The sequence below is a fragment of the Alternaria alternata genome, assembly GCF_001642055.1.
Source record: "Alternaria alternata strain SRC1lrK2f unplaced genomic scaffold CC77scaffold_48, whole genome shotgun sequence".
In the NCBI taxonomy this organism is placed as follows: domain Eukaryota; kingdom Fungi; phylum Ascomycota; class Dothideomycetes; order Pleosporales; family Pleosporaceae; genus Alternaria; species Alternaria alternata.
Genome location: NW_017306237.1, coordinates 1 through 14,447, shown reverse-complemented (window position 1 = coordinate 14,447; position 14,447 = coordinate 1). Strand labels below are relative to the sequence as shown.

At 51.2% G+C, this 14,447-nt stretch overlaps 7 protein-coding genes across 7 annotated transcripts; 4 read left to right on the top strand and 3 right to left on the bottom strand.

Moving 5' to 3' along the window:
- Positions 1 to 546: 546 nt before the first annotated feature.
- On the top strand, positions 547 to 1,536 carry CC77DRAFT_1036427 (putative metallo-beta-lactamase domain protein; the record flags this gene model as incomplete). The annotated part of the gene is made up of 2 exons (XM_018527016.1): positions 547 to 1,072; positions 1,124 to 1,536. 2 exons carry the CDS (start codon positions 547 to 549, stop codon positions 1,534 to 1,536), a joined length of 939 nt encoding a protein of 312 aa, XP_018378686.1.
- Positions 1,537 to 1,718: 182 nt separating this feature from the next.
- CC77DRAFT_1036426 (hypothetical protein) lies at positions 1,719 to 3,900 on the bottom strand (the record flags this gene model as incomplete). The annotated part of the gene is made up of 2 exons (XM_018527015.1): positions 1,719 to 3,426; positions 3,869 to 3,900. The coding sequence occupies 2 exons, from the start codon at positions 3,898 to 3,900 to the stop codon at positions 1,719 to 1,721; spliced, it is 1,740 nt and encodes a 579-aa protein (XP_018378685.1).
- A 318-nt stretch (positions 3,901 to 4,218) lies between these two features.
- CC77DRAFT_1036425 (amino acid transporter) lies at positions 4,219 to 5,905 on the top strand (the record flags this gene model as incomplete). Its single annotated transcript, XM_018527014.1, has 4 exons — positions 4,219 to 4,264; positions 4,304 to 4,553; positions 4,601 to 5,414; positions 5,474 to 5,905. The coding sequence occupies 4 exons, from the start codon at positions 4,219 to 4,221 to the stop codon at positions 5,903 to 5,905; spliced, it is 1,542 nt and encodes a 513-aa protein (XP_018378684.1).
- A 328-nt stretch (positions 5,906 to 6,233) lies between these two features.
- On the top strand, positions 6,234 to 7,414 carry CC77DRAFT_1026772 (hypothetical protein). The gene is made up of 2 exons (XM_018526323.1): positions 6,234 to 7,262; positions 7,324 to 7,414. Exon 1 carries the CDS (start codon positions 6,274 to 6,276, stop codon positions 7,018 to 7,020), a length of 747 nt encoding a protein of 248 aa, XP_018378683.1. The 5' UTR covers positions 6,234 to 6,273; the 3' UTR covers positions 7,021 to 7,262; positions 7,324 to 7,414.
- Positions 7,415 to 7,638: 224 nt separating this feature from the next.
- CC77DRAFT_951329 (MACRO domain-containing protein 1) lies at positions 7,639 to 8,546 on the bottom strand (the record flags this gene model as incomplete). Its single annotated transcript, XM_018535371.1, has 2 exons — positions 7,639 to 7,867; positions 7,918 to 8,546. 2 exons carry the CDS (start codon positions 8,544 to 8,546, stop codon positions 7,639 to 7,641), a joined length of 858 nt encoding a protein of 285 aa, XP_018378682.1.
- Positions 8,547 to 8,833: 287 nt separating this feature from the next.
- CC77DRAFT_675172 (alpha/beta-hydrolase) lies at positions 8,834 to 11,056 on the bottom strand. Its single transcript, XM_018532715.1, has 4 exons — positions 10,672 to 11,056; positions 10,572 to 10,618; positions 9,144 to 10,524; positions 8,834 to 9,060 (listed from the first exon to the last, which is right to left on the bottom strand). The coding sequence occupies exons 1-4, from the start codon at positions 10,780 to 10,782 to the stop codon at positions 8,884 to 8,886; spliced, it is 1,716 nt and encodes a 571-aa protein (XP_018378681.1). The 5' UTR covers positions 10,783 to 11,056; the 3' UTR covers positions 8,834 to 8,883.
- Positions 11,057 to 12,312: 1,256 nt separating this feature from the next.
- On the top strand, positions 12,313 to 14,358 carry CC77DRAFT_951324 (M6 metalloprotease; the record flags this gene model as incomplete). The annotated part of the gene is made up of 2 exons (XM_018535370.1): positions 12,313 to 12,424; positions 12,476 to 14,358. The coding sequence occupies 2 exons, from the start codon at positions 12,313 to 12,315 to the stop codon at positions 14,356 to 14,358; spliced, it is 1,995 nt and encodes a 664-aa protein (XP_018378680.1).
- Positions 14,359 to 14,447: the final 89 nt, after the last annotated feature.

Sequence of the window (14,447 nt, the reverse complement as noted above, 5' to 3'; positions counted from 1 at the left end):
CTCGAAGCCTCAGATCCTATGTCCGATCTCTTTTATCGCTAACAATGGAACCATGAAACGAGGCGATTATGTGAGAGACGATGTACAGTAACAGCTAAGTAAAAGATTATCCTTGAGACATTTGTAACATCGGCGACTTGTGAGTGTCCTCGGCGTTCCGTTTTGTGGGGTAGACGCCGAACCCTGTCTTAAGAGGTGGCGCCATAACTTGCTCTCCGAACTGAACGGTGTTCTTAAGGCGACGCAAATTGAGGGGAATGTCGAGCCAGGCTCGGCTTGTGGACAGCGCCATTCGTATAGTTTCAAGAGATGAAGAGCTTACGATTGTTTACGAGGACACGAGCAGTCCGGGAACTGCCAAATCCGCCCTACTACGTCTCCGAGTGCCAGACTGGAAGACAGCAACATCGCTTGCTACACCAACGAGCTCATACGAGACACGAAATGCGACTAAGGAAACCAGCTAGCTCGACAACGTTGTGCACCTACACCAGCCAAGCAAGTGCTGCCGTCGCCGATCCAACCATTACAACCGTACAAGCACGAATGAGAGCAGTAAATCGAGCACAGTACACTACCCAAACTACCGTTTTCAAGGAACCCGTAGTACACAGCTCGTTCGAAGATAAGACAGGCACATGGCAGTACGTGGTGGCTGATCCGGCTACTAACAGAGCCGTTGTCATCGATCCAGTACTCGACTACGATGCGAACACCCAGACGATCAGTACCCAAACAGCCGACGATTTATTGGCAACAATATCAGAGAATGGGTACCACATCGAGAAGATATTGGAAACTCATGCACATGCCGATCATTTGACGGCAGCTTCCTACCTCCAACAACGTCTATCCTCGCAGCAAGGCTTCAGACCACCAATCTGCATTGGTAAGAGAATCCGAGAGGTTCAGGCGCGATTTGCCGCTAGGTATGGGATTGCGGCTATGGAGTACGAGAACGCGTTCGATCATCTGTTCGAAGACGATGAAGTGTTCGAGATTGGGAAGCTGGAAGTAAAGGTCATGCACCTTCCTGGACATACTCCGGATCATATTGGATATCGAATTGGTGGTAGGTGTGCTTGGAAGATTGTCGTGATAGGCAGCACTGATGCTATGACAGGCAATGTATTTTGCGGTGATTCCATATTCCATGCTGATATCGGCACGGCAAGATGCGACTTTCCAGGTGGTAGTGCGAAAAGTCTGTATGCTTCAGCGCGGAAGCTGCTCGAACTACCAGACGATGTCAAGGTTTGGACCGGCCATGACTATCCAGCTTGCCCAGAGCGATGTGAGGCTGTGCCTTGGATGACCGTGAGGGACCACAAAGAGAAGAACAAACATCTTGCCAATGACGCAGAGGAAGATGATTTCTTGACTTTGCGGAAGGAAAGGGATGCAAGCCTGGCGGCGCCGAAGCTATTGCACCCTTCCCTGCAGATCAATATTCGTGCTGGAAGACTTCCGCAGCCAACATCGGGAGACCAGCGTTTGATGCATCTCCCAATCAGGATCAGTGGCACGACGTGGTAGACTGAAGAACGTCTCTCGTAAGAACCTCGGAGATGGTCAACTCGGCCGGAGATGGGCGGTACCCTCGGTAGAAAAGGATGCAAGTCCGTCTTTAGGCAGAATTTGCGCATATGAAGCAATGGGATTGTCTTCATGGCAGTATGACCTTGTTTGTATAGTTACGCAGAAGCGTGAAGACCCTTTCATATACCCAGTGTAGAGTTGTCGAGACCTACAAGCCCATACAGATCTTGTAAATCGAAATCGGGGAAAGTAACGTTTTCCATCGATGCGGCGGGAGGTGTTACTGTGCTGCTAGGGGATGCACTACAAGAGGTACGGAACACTGCCGAAGCAACTCTTTTTAGCGTACGTAGCACAATCCCAGCAGCCGACCATTGTCGACTCATGGACTTGAGTACGCCTAAAAGTAGTTTGACTCTATCAGAGTGTTGATCCAGGCATTGTCTAGTGCTTTTGTCGTGCATGGCGCCAATAGAAAGCTGCACCACGGCAGCAAGGGCCAACGGGTAGACAAATAACGGAGTATGTTTCTGGGTTGTGGAGCGTAGGGCGGCTAACATGGATATGGTCTTCGATGCTTCGATTGCCTTTACGGAGTGTATATGTTGACGATTGCAGGGGCAGAGAAGCTTTGTACAGTTGGCACCCAGTACGTCGTGCGTCAATAGATCCGGAGAAATCAGATCTCCTCTGGGATAGTGCAGCAAGATAGTACTCCATTGAACGATAGTGTGCGCTTGGAGCATGAGCTCGTCTAGATCACCGAACGTGTTCGAAATCTCCGCTTCGCTCTTGGATCGCGGTAAGTGGTAGAGAAAAGCAGCAAGTGCGTTGTCGACAGCTTGTACGAGGTCTCTATCCACACCGTGTTTTCCTGTGATAGTTAAGACTCGCCCGAGAAGGCGCACAGCTTCAATACGATAGCAGAAAGACGAGAAAACCTTTTCTTCTTCTGCGAATACATTGCCGTGGAAGTCTGCCATTGTTGCTGGCATGAAGCACATGCCGGCTTCGTAGATGAAGTCGTCGCACGGCAGTAGCACGTCAGCGTTGACCGTGTTGGTTTTGAACGTTGATTTTCGCTGTAGTGCGGCGATACAGCCGTCGATTACATACAATTCGTACCAGCTCCTTCGCATGCTTTCTTCAAGCACTGTAAGATCACCAGCATGCGTTGTAGCAAAGTCTTTTTGATGCATGCCAAGCCGCAAGGCCCGTTCGATCGTGGTATCGAGCAGTCTCTGCCCCTGTTCAGAAGAATTCTCCGCGAACAAGTTGATGGCATAAAGAAGACCTGCTTGGACCATTTCGACTGTGTCTTCGTTACTTTGGTCGAACTCTCGCGTGACACTCTCGCGCAAATCATTTAGCGATGCCGCATGAGAGAAATGACCACCAATAAATTGGACTATGGCTTTCAAGTATCGAGGATATCCTTGTTGCCAGTACATATCCCTGGGAAGCAGAACTGGGTGGCTTGGGTGGAAGTTGAGGTAATAAAGATTCACCAGTTGCTCATCGTCCGACCATGAGATATGCTGGCGTGGTGGACTGTCTGATGGTCCGCGTTGTAGTAGGGCCGGATCGGGTGAAGCGGTTGCATTGTCGAGTGGGAACCATTGCGATACAGAAGGCGTGCAGGTTGGCGCTTGATTGACGGCAGATTGCGCAATGGGATTTGGAGAAGCAGGCAGAGTCTGCTGCAACGTCGGCTGGTCCTCAGTATCTGGACGCGTTATGCCACGTCGGCGACCTCGTCCAGAGCGCTTGTAAGTACACGCAAAACCACGGGTTTGGCATCGCGCACAGATGGGTGTGCCTCCATCGCATTTCAAATGTGTACGACGACACTCTAGGCATGCGAGTGGGGCAGGGCGAGCATGATTTCTTGATTCGGAAGAAGGCATCCAATCTGTTGCAAGTCTGTTGTAGAGTGAGGAGGTTTCCACATTGCGGTGAAAGCGCGACGCGATGGAAGACGCCGAAGACGCCGAAGACGCCGATGATGCCAAGCAGGGGTGCTTTGCACTACCCTGATTTGGTCAAGCAAGGAGCCCTATCCTCCAGCACTTTCTAATCATTTCATTCTCTCTCTGGACCTTCAACGACGCTCTTGTACGTATCGCAAGCGGCCTTCGCTACTGGTCGTGTCCACTTTCGGAACATGGCGCCTTATCGAGATATTTTGTTCACAAGTTTTCGAAATAAGCGTCTAGACCTGCAAACATGTACGACGTGCAGAAGTGGCCTGAACATCGCATGGTACGTGCAAGGATGGCCAGTCACAGCTTCGATGGCAAATTGCTTGCATCTTCAGACACGGTATCACCTCTCTGCCGGTACGACCTGCCTGGTCTGCATGCCTTCGGCAGTACGATCTGCGTTGTGCGACAACAGGTATTGTTGCTTACTGTACGCCCGAATATCCACCAATTACATGCACTGAATCAAACCTGGGTGACTCTATTGCAGCGTCGACGCGCACAATTATATTTTCCTTATGGCACTTCGTCCAGGGTTCATTGAGATTCCATATCGTATGCAGGGCGTAATAAGCTAGATAACAAGCGCATGAGCCTTTGAGCATAAGTTGAGGCTTACCCCGACAATGGAGGCAGTCTGTCTTTCTTCCCATCCTAGGTTTCCATCGCGGAGTAGCGTCGACCCTCTTTCCGCACCATGGCTTCTCACAAGTCTGCAGAGGTTCATGCCAGGGGGGACCGAGGTGATTACCATGGCCAAAGCCAGGACTACAACTTGGTAGAAAAGAACGCGACGACAGCGGATGTGCAGGACATGCAACGGATGGGGAAGACGCAAGAGACACGGCGAAACTTCCGTTCCTTTACCATCTTGGGATTCTGCATAGTTCTCCTATCGACATGGGAGGCCATCCTGGCTACATCTGTCTTTGCGCTATCTAACGGTGGAACTGCCGGCCTGATTTGGGGATATCTCATCGTCATGGTTGGATTTGGTTTCGTAGTCGCCTCTCTCGCTGAAATGGCATCTATGTGAGTATGATCAAGGCTTTGCAAGCATGCCCGCTCACGTTTGGTAGGGCGCCCACGTCTGGCGGCCAATACCACTGGGTATCCGAGTTTGCGCCGCCCAGCTGCCAGAGATTTCTGAGCTATCTGGTAGGCTGGCTAGGTGTCCTAGGCTGGCAGACAGCAGCAGCAACCGTCTCGTATCTGGCTGGCAAGCAAATTCAAGGCCTCATCATCTTGAATAACCCGGCATACAACCCAAAAGCTTGGCATGGCACACTACTTATCTGGGCTATTCTGGCTGTATGCCTAATCTTCAACACATTTCTCTCTAGATATCTACCCCTTGTGGAGGGTGGGGTTGTCATACTACACGTCGTTGGGTTCTTCGCTGTCATCATACCACTTTGGGTCATGAGCGACCGGACGCACTCGTCGAGCGAGGTTTTCTCGGTCTTCCAGGATAACATGATGTGGGGAAATCTCCCGTTCGCAGTCATTCTTGGCCTTACAAGTGCTACTAGCACATTCGTCGGCGTCGAAGCTGGTGCTCACATGGCAGAAGAAGTACGTGACGCTGCTCATGTCATTCCTCGCGCCATGATGTGGACTTGGCTTGGAAACGGGCTTCTTGGATGGGTCATGGCCATCACCTTCTGCTTCTGTGTGACCGACACTATCTCCGTCCTTACTACGCCGCTTGGAACGCCCTTCATTCAGGTATTCGTGGACACAACGAAGTCGGTAGGGGGCGCAACTGCACTTACAGTTTTGATGTTGGCTATCGCTATCTTCGCGTGCGCTGCAGTTGTGGCTGCAAGCTCGCGTCAGGTGTTCGCTTTCGCCCGCGATGACGGTATTCCGTTTGGACAAGTTTTCAGCAAGGTTTGTGGCTTCCAGTGTCCGTCATCTATTGTTGAGAATATCATACTGACCTTTTGCAGGTCTCGCCTAAGCGGGAAGTACCAGTTAATTCTGCCTACATAACGCTGGTGTTCGTTGTTATCCTCTCATTCATCAATCTTGGCTCCACTGTCGCGTTCATGCAGGTCGTCTCCCTCGGTGTCGCTTCAATGCTGACCTCGTACATGATCTCGATCTCATGTATCGCATTGAAACGTATACGCGGCGAACCGCTTTTGCCATCCAAGTTCGATCTGGGAAGGCTAGGACTGCCGATCAACATCATTGCTGTCCTCTTTCTCTTCTTCGCTTGGATATTTTGCTTCTTCCCTGTTGGACCCCGACCGACGGTAGCAGACATGAACTGGGCCGTCTTGGGATATGGTATAGTCGTCTTGTTCGCAATCTTCTACTATGTTCTTCGTGGTCGACATGTGTATGCAGGGCCAGTCAAGTACGTTCGAAACGTGTGATTCACGATTGCTGGACTGATTCTGTATCCTGTCGGATCGAGACATATTGCTCTTACATGGTGCGGCATTTTCGTCATCATTACCTTCATAGTCGTTGTTTGACGAACCTTGACTATGTTTTCACAATACACTGCATGTACCTACAATAAGATCATCACAGGTCAACAAACATTGAAGTACTAGATATAAAGCAAGCACTCAATCACTCAAAGCGCCTGGACTATTGTTACGCAGTAATCAGGATCGGTCACGGAGGAAAGCGAAGAAAAAGACAAACGGATTCACAACCTGCGGCAGCCAACTGTTCTTGTCAATCACATTTCGTTGTTTGCATGCAAATATCGCCGCCGCGTGCATTCTACTCAACAATGTTCTCACGACTTCTCATCATCGCTCTTTCGGGTGCGTCGGCCATCTCTGCAGCGCCGGTGAGCGCTTTTCAATCCACCTCAGAACCAACAAAAGTCACAGTAATGATAACGTCAAGTGTTGCCGCTCAGAGTCTGTCGTCTACTATCGTTAATAATCTCCAGGCTCGCCAGTTGAGATTGAGCGAACCGGTGTGGAGCGAGCCAGCGTGGACACAACCTGCATGGTCCGACTCTGCTATTGTGCCTGTGCCAACGGAGCTAGTCTCGACGCCTTCCACGTTTCTCGCCCATAGCCAGGTATTCACGCCTACACCCACATCAACGTCCGACTGGGTAGATACGCATCGTCCAAATCCTGGCGAGAGCAAGACCGGTTTGATAACTTTTGCCAGTGTCCTGGGCGGAATCATAGGTTTAGCTTTTGTCTTGTTTCTTGTTACCTTAGTTCGGAGGTGTCTTCATGGGCGCATTCCTGCGCTACGTGCAAAGAATGCATCAGATGTCGAAGCGAACGCTGGTCTTCATCGCAACTCGCAGGCCCCAGCTCTCGATACTCCGCCTGGATCAGTCGGAACTTCTCGTACAGCATCCAGCGGTGGCATGCGCTCTATGCCACGTCAAAGCGAAGATGTCACTGACATGCCACGTGTGGCTAGCCCGCTTAATGGTTTGACGCATGGCCCACGACGCTCACGTTCACTCTATCAGAACAACATCCCTCCTCAAGAAACGCATTGGCCGTAAGAAGAGGAAGAGTAATACAGGACATGGACGCGCGCAATTAAACATCGTGGATCAGATGTCAAAGAGAGGCGGACGTTGTTGCAGCTGTTGTTGTATGTCAATAGTTCTTCGGTAGTGAATTGAATGCCCTAAAGGACTATCGATGCGTGACCAAATTGTAGAGAGCTCCCCAGCATACTTATGAAGTAGCATCTCATACTTACAACCACCCTGTTCGAGGAGGCACATTTGGGCAAGAACTCCTGGGCAAGAGATTGGTCTTGAGCAAAAAGTCGTTCTTGGACAGGAAGTGGATATACTGACCAGGCGGGAGGTCGGATTCGTTGGGAGGAAGGTGCGACATATTGCCTGAGCAGAAGACGAGAGACTACTGAGACGGGCTCTTGGATGGCGCATGCACGACGCAGTACAAACATACAACGATTGACTGGAATCCACGCGCTAACCTCCACTTATAGTCATTAGATGTAATTCATCAGTCGTATCCAGGGTATAAACTTCCCGCGCCGGACTACCAAACGCCTCTTATGCCCATTTTGCAATGCATACCAACGCAAGTCAAACGTGATATTCAAATTTCTCCGTGCCAATCCATAAAATCATCCACCAGTGATAGCTTCAAAGCTCAGGCTTGGACTTGTCATCGTTGACATCCTCCTTTTCTACGACGACAAAGTCATCGTCGGTATCGGACGTCTTCTGCTTCTTGGGGGATGGCTGCTGGATATCGTCGGTATCTTGTGGCTCGGCCGTTGGGGCGTCGGGAAGCTGCGATGCGAGCTCGGACGGCTCGGTAGACTGTTCCTCTTGCGTCTTGAAGTCGGAGGCAATGGGTGGGAAGAAATTACTTGGTGAAAGTAAGTAGATGGAATGAATTAAGCAGCATGTGGGACTTACGGGATGTTCTTGAAGTAGGCGTCCTCGTCCTTTTGGAGGAAGTTACAAAAGATGACACGGTCAAGCTTGTCTGCCTTGGCCTCGTCGTCAAGAAACTTGCGGACTGTCTCGAGCGCGACGAGACTGGCTTCACCACTCGGGTAGCCGTATACACCAGTGCTCAAAGCCGAAAAAGCGATGCTCCTGCACCCGTTCGCAACTGCCAAGTCTAAGCTGGTGCGGTAGCAGCCTGATAAGAGTTCTGCTGAGCGCGTCGCGCCTTCTTTCCAGTATATCGGACCAACAGCGTGGATTACTTTCTTGCTGGGCAACTCGTAGCCGTCTGTAATCTTGGCGCTTCCCGTATCACAACCGTCGAGTGTTTCGCACTCGTCCAGCAGGCCCCGCCCCGCTGCGCGATGGATGGCGCCATCAACGCCTCCGCCGCCCAGCAGTGAAGTGTTGGCGGCGTTGACGATGGCGTCGACGGCGAGGGTTGTGATGTCTTGCCGTATGACGCTGATCTTGTTGTTCAGCGCATCGGATGCTTCATGTTTGGACGTGGCATGGTCGTCGCGGGGTTCGATCTTCTTAAGCTTGTATAGCAACGTCAGGGTGGGGATCTCGTCGAGAGAAAGGGTTTCGGCCATGTTCGGTGAGGCGCTGCGAGATCGAGACGACAGCGGTCTTGCAAGGTAGTATGCGCTCGTCATGGGTGGTCGTAGTGCTCGGATTGCGAGTCCAAGTATCATCAAGGAAGGGTTGTGGGTGAGTGAGTACCTAGACAACAGGCACGCGTGGACTGGAGCTTGGGCCTCGCCCCTTCCCGCCATTACCCCGCTTACTACTGCGCCTCCTTCGTCTAGCCCGCATCACTTGTATACATAGTACAATGCTGAATCTCATTCACTCACAGGCTCGCATTCAAGTTATAGAAATACTAAGACATGAGGATGAACACGATTCCGCCACAGATCATCCACGCCTTCACAGCCCACTCAACCCCAGCGACGATTGCGTGGCATTGAGTATATCCCCCAGTTGTTTCCAAGGGTTTGGTTCGTTGACTTCGCACATGGTGTTTGGACGAGGTAGACTCCCGTCGAGCATATACTGCGTCTCGTACTCAGAAACGCATGTCACATTCTGAAAGTGCGCTGTATGCTGCAACTACCGGTCAGCATCGAGCAGTCCAAGTTGTAAAATAGAGGAAAGGGGTATCAAGGCCATGTTACCGAATCACTTACACCGCTGTTGTTGAAAGTGAGAAGCCCAGAGCCAGGGAATAGGCCATGCATCTTCTTCGCCGATGAAAGAGGTGTAATGGGATCGGCGATAGAGCTCACGAATAGTATCGGCGCGCTTGTACCATTCACTCGTGGTATTCCGTCAAACTTTTGACTGACAGGCGGCCGCACGTCCAGCTTGCTACAAATCGGCCCATTGATAGCAGCCACACTAAGTCCACCAGAGTTGCTTCGGTTATACATGTAGTTGACAAACTTCTTGTATTCTCCAAAGTCAGTATATTTGTCAGACCGACCGTCGGTATCGACGCAAGAGACTAGTGTCCTTGCCATGCGGTCGTCGTATTGAGGGCGAAAGGTACTGATCTGACTTTTTTCTGTTATGGCAGCGAGCGACTCCACGTCCTGTGTTTGCAGCGCAACAAGGACGAGGTCCATGACGTAAACATAGATCGGACTGATCAGGTACACGGCCGCAAACATCTGGCTGACAATATCAGTCCAGGTGAGCACGTAGGGTGAGAGGAGCACGCCCTGTGTTTGTGCAAAGAGGATCGAAGTGTTCGAGGTTGGGTCGCCTAGACCAATGGGTGATGACATGAGATCGCTCAGGAGGCTTTGGTAGCGTTTTTCGAGTTCCTGCCAGGAGGTGGCGTTCTGGTGAAACAAGCACAAAGCTGGACCAGCTTCGAAGCAGTACTTGAAGAAGTAGCTAACTACTTTATCGGTGTCATCGATGGCTGCTTCCCAACCGCCATCATAGTAGTCTTCCAGATCGAGCACACCATCGATGATCATACGACCAATACGGGTAGGATAGAGACTGGCATAGGTGGCACCAAGAATGGATCCATAGCTAATGCCATAGTACCACAGTTTGGCATCTTGTGAGGGCTGCCCACGATCTTGTGCACGAACCTCGATGTAGCGAAGCATATCTTGAGCTGTGGCCACCGTGTTGGCATATCTTGCAGTACCATTCACGGAGTACATTCCTGTACACCACTTGCCATACGCCAACGCTGACTGATGCTGTCGCTTCAAGATTGCCTCCGATGTCACATCCGCGAGGCCTAATGCATCCGAGAGGAAGGCATTACGGGTTTGGAAGGGGTACCCTACGAAGCAGTCGCTTGTGGGCTCGCTATTGTTGACACCACGAGGATCGATTCCCACGAGGGAGTAATTGGTGCCGATTTTGGCCTCGATAGCGGCGTGATCTGAAAGCACCATAGCGACGGAAGAGCCACCAGGCCCTCCGGGGTTGACAAGGACTTCTTGTGCATCATGGGTTGGGCCTGGCTTCTTGATGATAGCTACGTTGAGGGTACCAAGGGATGGTACCGCGTAGTCGAGTGGAACTTCCAGAAGAGCGCAGATGCTATGGGGTTTAGTGTTGTTTAGCTTGAGAATGCTGGAGACGCTCACAAGTTCTCGTAACAGGATGTCCAGGCAAGCACTGGACTGGCAGTCAACTGCAAAAAGAATTCAGTGTATAATCCTGAAGCTAGAAAAGAGAGTCACTGACATCCGAGAAGCTATATACCATGCTATCGTTCAGCATCCCAGCTACACAGAACCCGTGGGTCAGACCAGCGACGGCAATCACTATTTTGGCGTTGTGAATGTACGGTTTCATGGTTGTCTTTTGCGCTGTCGATGATAGTGACGGTATAACGAGATCAGGGAGGTACGGTCTGAGAAGACTATAATGAAGATCAAGATGCTAGAAGTAAGCGGACTATCATCTAGGGTTTGAGCGCATGAAACGAATGGCTATGAGGTCGGTCTTATAGGAAAAAGAATGCAAGAACTGGATTAAGGAGACGTATCGCATGCGGTAATAAGTTCGCAATCGCCTTGATATGTTCGACTTTGACCAAGTCCAGCAGTGAGGTTTCTAGGCGGCTGACGTAGCCGCAATAACAGTTGGAATGATTCGAACGCATTGCGTGCTGAACAAGTATCGCTGCAGGTCTTACTGCGTCTGAGCTGGACGCCTGCATCCAAACTACCTCAAGCGGATAGGTATACGCTATGATGCATGTTGCCAGAATTCGAGGAGTCTTGGCCATCTTGTTGGCTAGAACAGGTTAGTGTGCTTGTCTTACGTGACCCGTGGAAGTGAGAACAAGAATATTGAGTACACGATACCGTTCCACGCGACAAGACAGCCTCTACGCCCTTTTATGTCGAAGGTTCTAGTCGTTTGGCTACAAAGGAGGCGGCGAGCCATGCGAAGCTTTCGAAACGGTCGTGTGAAGTTGATGCGCAGTGGCAGCGACAAGAAGCTTTGAGGCCCGACTTGTGCATCGTCCGTCGGCCTCTCACCTCAATCTCTACTCTTGTTTAGAAAACCTGATAAGCATTGAGACAAACGTAAGATGTGAAGGCTCGCTGCATTCTCAGATGAAGAGCTATGTATAGCGGTTGCATTACCTAGGTAGTATCGGAGTCGCGCGCAGATGGGTCGAGGAAAGGAAGGAAGAGCTCGTTGGCGAGCTACCTCGGCTAAATGCGCGCAATGGCGTCGCGCATGTACGCGAACTGCGAACCCATGTCGGCGCAGCTACAGCCTCTGTCATTGTGCCATGTAGCGTTCTTGCGCTGCGATTTGCCATCATCCACACAATCCATCAATGGCTCCTAGTGCCCGCCAGTCAAGGCTGACCTGCTTTTGAGGCTTTGCGACACAAATGCGGACAAGCTCCGCAGGGTTTACTAAGATGACGCTGCACAAGTAAGCCTTGTACAACCAAGCCTTGCACGACACAAGCTATCTGCTCCTTGGACACAAACACGCCCAGGATCGACCTATGTGCAGGACCAAGCAAAGCCGTTATCAATAATATCAACCCCTCATGCTAAAAACAGCAGGTGTTTGGTTGCCAAGCCAGCGGGACAAACCGACCTAGCTGTAAGAGGCAGCCGGATATGCATTCTACTTGGGTATCTGTCTTGCCCTACGTAGCCGGCACCATGGGTACGGTAGATACTCCAATATTGATGATGCGCTTCCGAATATATGATAACATCCTCTCGACTCTCTCGGAACCTGATCTTCGCGCACTCTGTCTGCTCTTCGCCCAGCAGACTTCATAGAATTTCGCGAAGAACAATGGTGGCTCCAAGTCGACCTCAGGCCTCCATGGCAGTTGCCATTGGCATGATGCTTGACTTCGCAGCTTCTGCTGTAGTTCTCCGCCAGAGTCAGCCGTCGAATCCGTTCACGCCGATTGATCCTCAAAACTGGGTCAATCCAGACAATATGACGTGGGATGGTACGTCGGCGTGTCGTGTACAACGCTATATGTATACTGATGTTCCAACAGATTACAAGGCACCACCAACGACCAATTGGGCCGATCCGGCACGCAAGGGCAGAGACCGAAACTTCAACATTGCCATGGTGACCGTCGACTATCCAGACTCACCATTCGTCGTCACTCTACCGGCTCTATCAGATATCTTCGGTAACCCTCAGCCTCTTGCGGCTGGCTTGAGCCGCGATGACGTACCAAAGTTCTACCACGATCTGCTCAACGTACCCAGCGATCTCAACGAAGGCCACACGCTTCACGAGTACTGGATGGGTGATTCTTTCGGAAAGTATGGTGTTGATCTAACTGTTTTTGGCCCATACCGCATGCCCTCAAGAAGCTACCAGTATGGAGTTGACGATGAAGAGGGTGGTTTCAACGAAGGCGCTTGCCCTGAAGGCCCACCATGCTCAGTCGATCTCAGAACCGATGCGCTCGGAGCATGGCGCGCAGATGTTGGAAATGATACAGCAGACGCATATGAGTTGGCTTTCATCCTTTCTGCTGGCCAAGATGAGTCTTCAACATGGCAAGAGTTTGGTGAGATGAAGTTCCTTTCCAAGGAAGATGTCCCAGAGGAGTTTGGGCCACCAGACAACTCTACGCTTCCAAATTGGGCCAGCACTCGCTATGTTGAGTGGTCGTCGTGGGCTGCAGCCTCCACGATCTGGCCAAATGCTGGCGGTGGCTCGTCAACCCAAGGTGAATCTAGTGGCATGGCTACGTTCGCTCACGAACTGTCGCATCTGCTCGGTATTGGCGACAATTATAACAATCCTTTCAGCGACCCTCCTCGACGCACATACACCGGTCCCTGGAGCATGCTTTCACGAGGTAGCTTTAACGGACCTGGAGGTCCTCATACACGCTGGCAGATACCACCCGTACAAGGAGCCTCCATGGGGTCTCTACACACCATGCGTGACAAGCATCAAATTGGTCTCATTGATACCACGCCAATTCTCCAGATCTCTCGCGCAGGTCTCGCAGCTTCAGGCCCCGTCGTCGCGCAGATCACTGCTCGCTCTGTCGACCCATTTGGTAGCCTGATGGGATTCAACATCTCCTTTGGCGCTGCTGGTGACCTTGCACCACCATGCAACGCGACTCTCGACGCTTTGTGCGACGGTCGTGGCTACAACAACTACAACCTTGAAGTCGTTCAGCGCCTCGGTGCTGATTCCTTCTGCCCCGACTCAGGCGTTATGATTAGCAAGACCAAGAACAGCGATCGTGTGCAGCCATTCCAGTGGACGATTGATGCGAACCCACAGGATGCGCGTCAAATTGACTTTTATCTTCCCAACGGAACCGCGAGGTACTGGACGATTGGAGACTACAGACAGCTAGTGGATGCGCTGTTCCATGCTGGCACCGACTCCGGCTCGGAGTACGAGTACATCGATGAGGAAAACGGGTTGCACATGTACATTCTCGAAAAGCTCATGGATGACGCTGGAGTTCTGCACTACAATGTGGGTGTTGCTTCGACCGCGACTAACGTAACGACATCTGCTCAGTACGGTATCGAGCTTGGTTCTGGAAAGGTCGCAAGTAGCGGATACTCGACCAGTCCTGCTCATGGCACCTACTGCACGTTCGAGCTGAAGAACACTGGAAAAGCTGCAGTACTGGCCACAAACCCCCATCCGCAAGACCTCTCCGAATACCTTGGGTCCGATATCTACCGTCTGAGCGCAGACGTGAAAGGTGAAGGCTGGAAGGTCGCGGTGCCTAATGCGCTCGCATACGCAAAGGCAGGAAAGCAAAAGACAGTTAGTGTCGCTGTTGGCTGCGAGACCGGCTGCTCGAAGGAGGCCACCGTAACTCTCACTGCAACAAGTGAAAGCGATAAGACGGTCACGAAGTCAAAGACCTGCAAAGTCCGCATGTAAATAACGCATGTCAAACAAACATAAAATAGCTGTGCAACTATAGGTATACATACTAGACAATAAGAGAAACCTTTTTTAGAAGATCTTTT

Coding starts and splice junctions, on each gene's coding strand:
- CC77DRAFT_1026772 (XM_018526323.1), top strand. CDS start 6,274: ATGTTCTCACGACTTCTCATCATCGCTCTTTCGGGTGCGTCGGCCATC.
- CC77DRAFT_675172 (XM_018532715.1), bottom strand. CDS start 10,782: ATGAAACCGTACATTCACAACGCCAAAATAGTGATTGCCGTCGCTGGT. Junction 10,619..10,671: donor TGGTATATAGCTTCTCGGAT/GTCAGTGACTCT, acceptor TTCTTTTTGCAG/TTGACTGCCAGTCCAGTGCT. Junction 9,061..9,143: donor TCACTTTCAACAACAGCGGT/GTAAGTGATTCG, acceptor CGGTAGTTGCAG/CATACAGCGCACTTTCAGAA.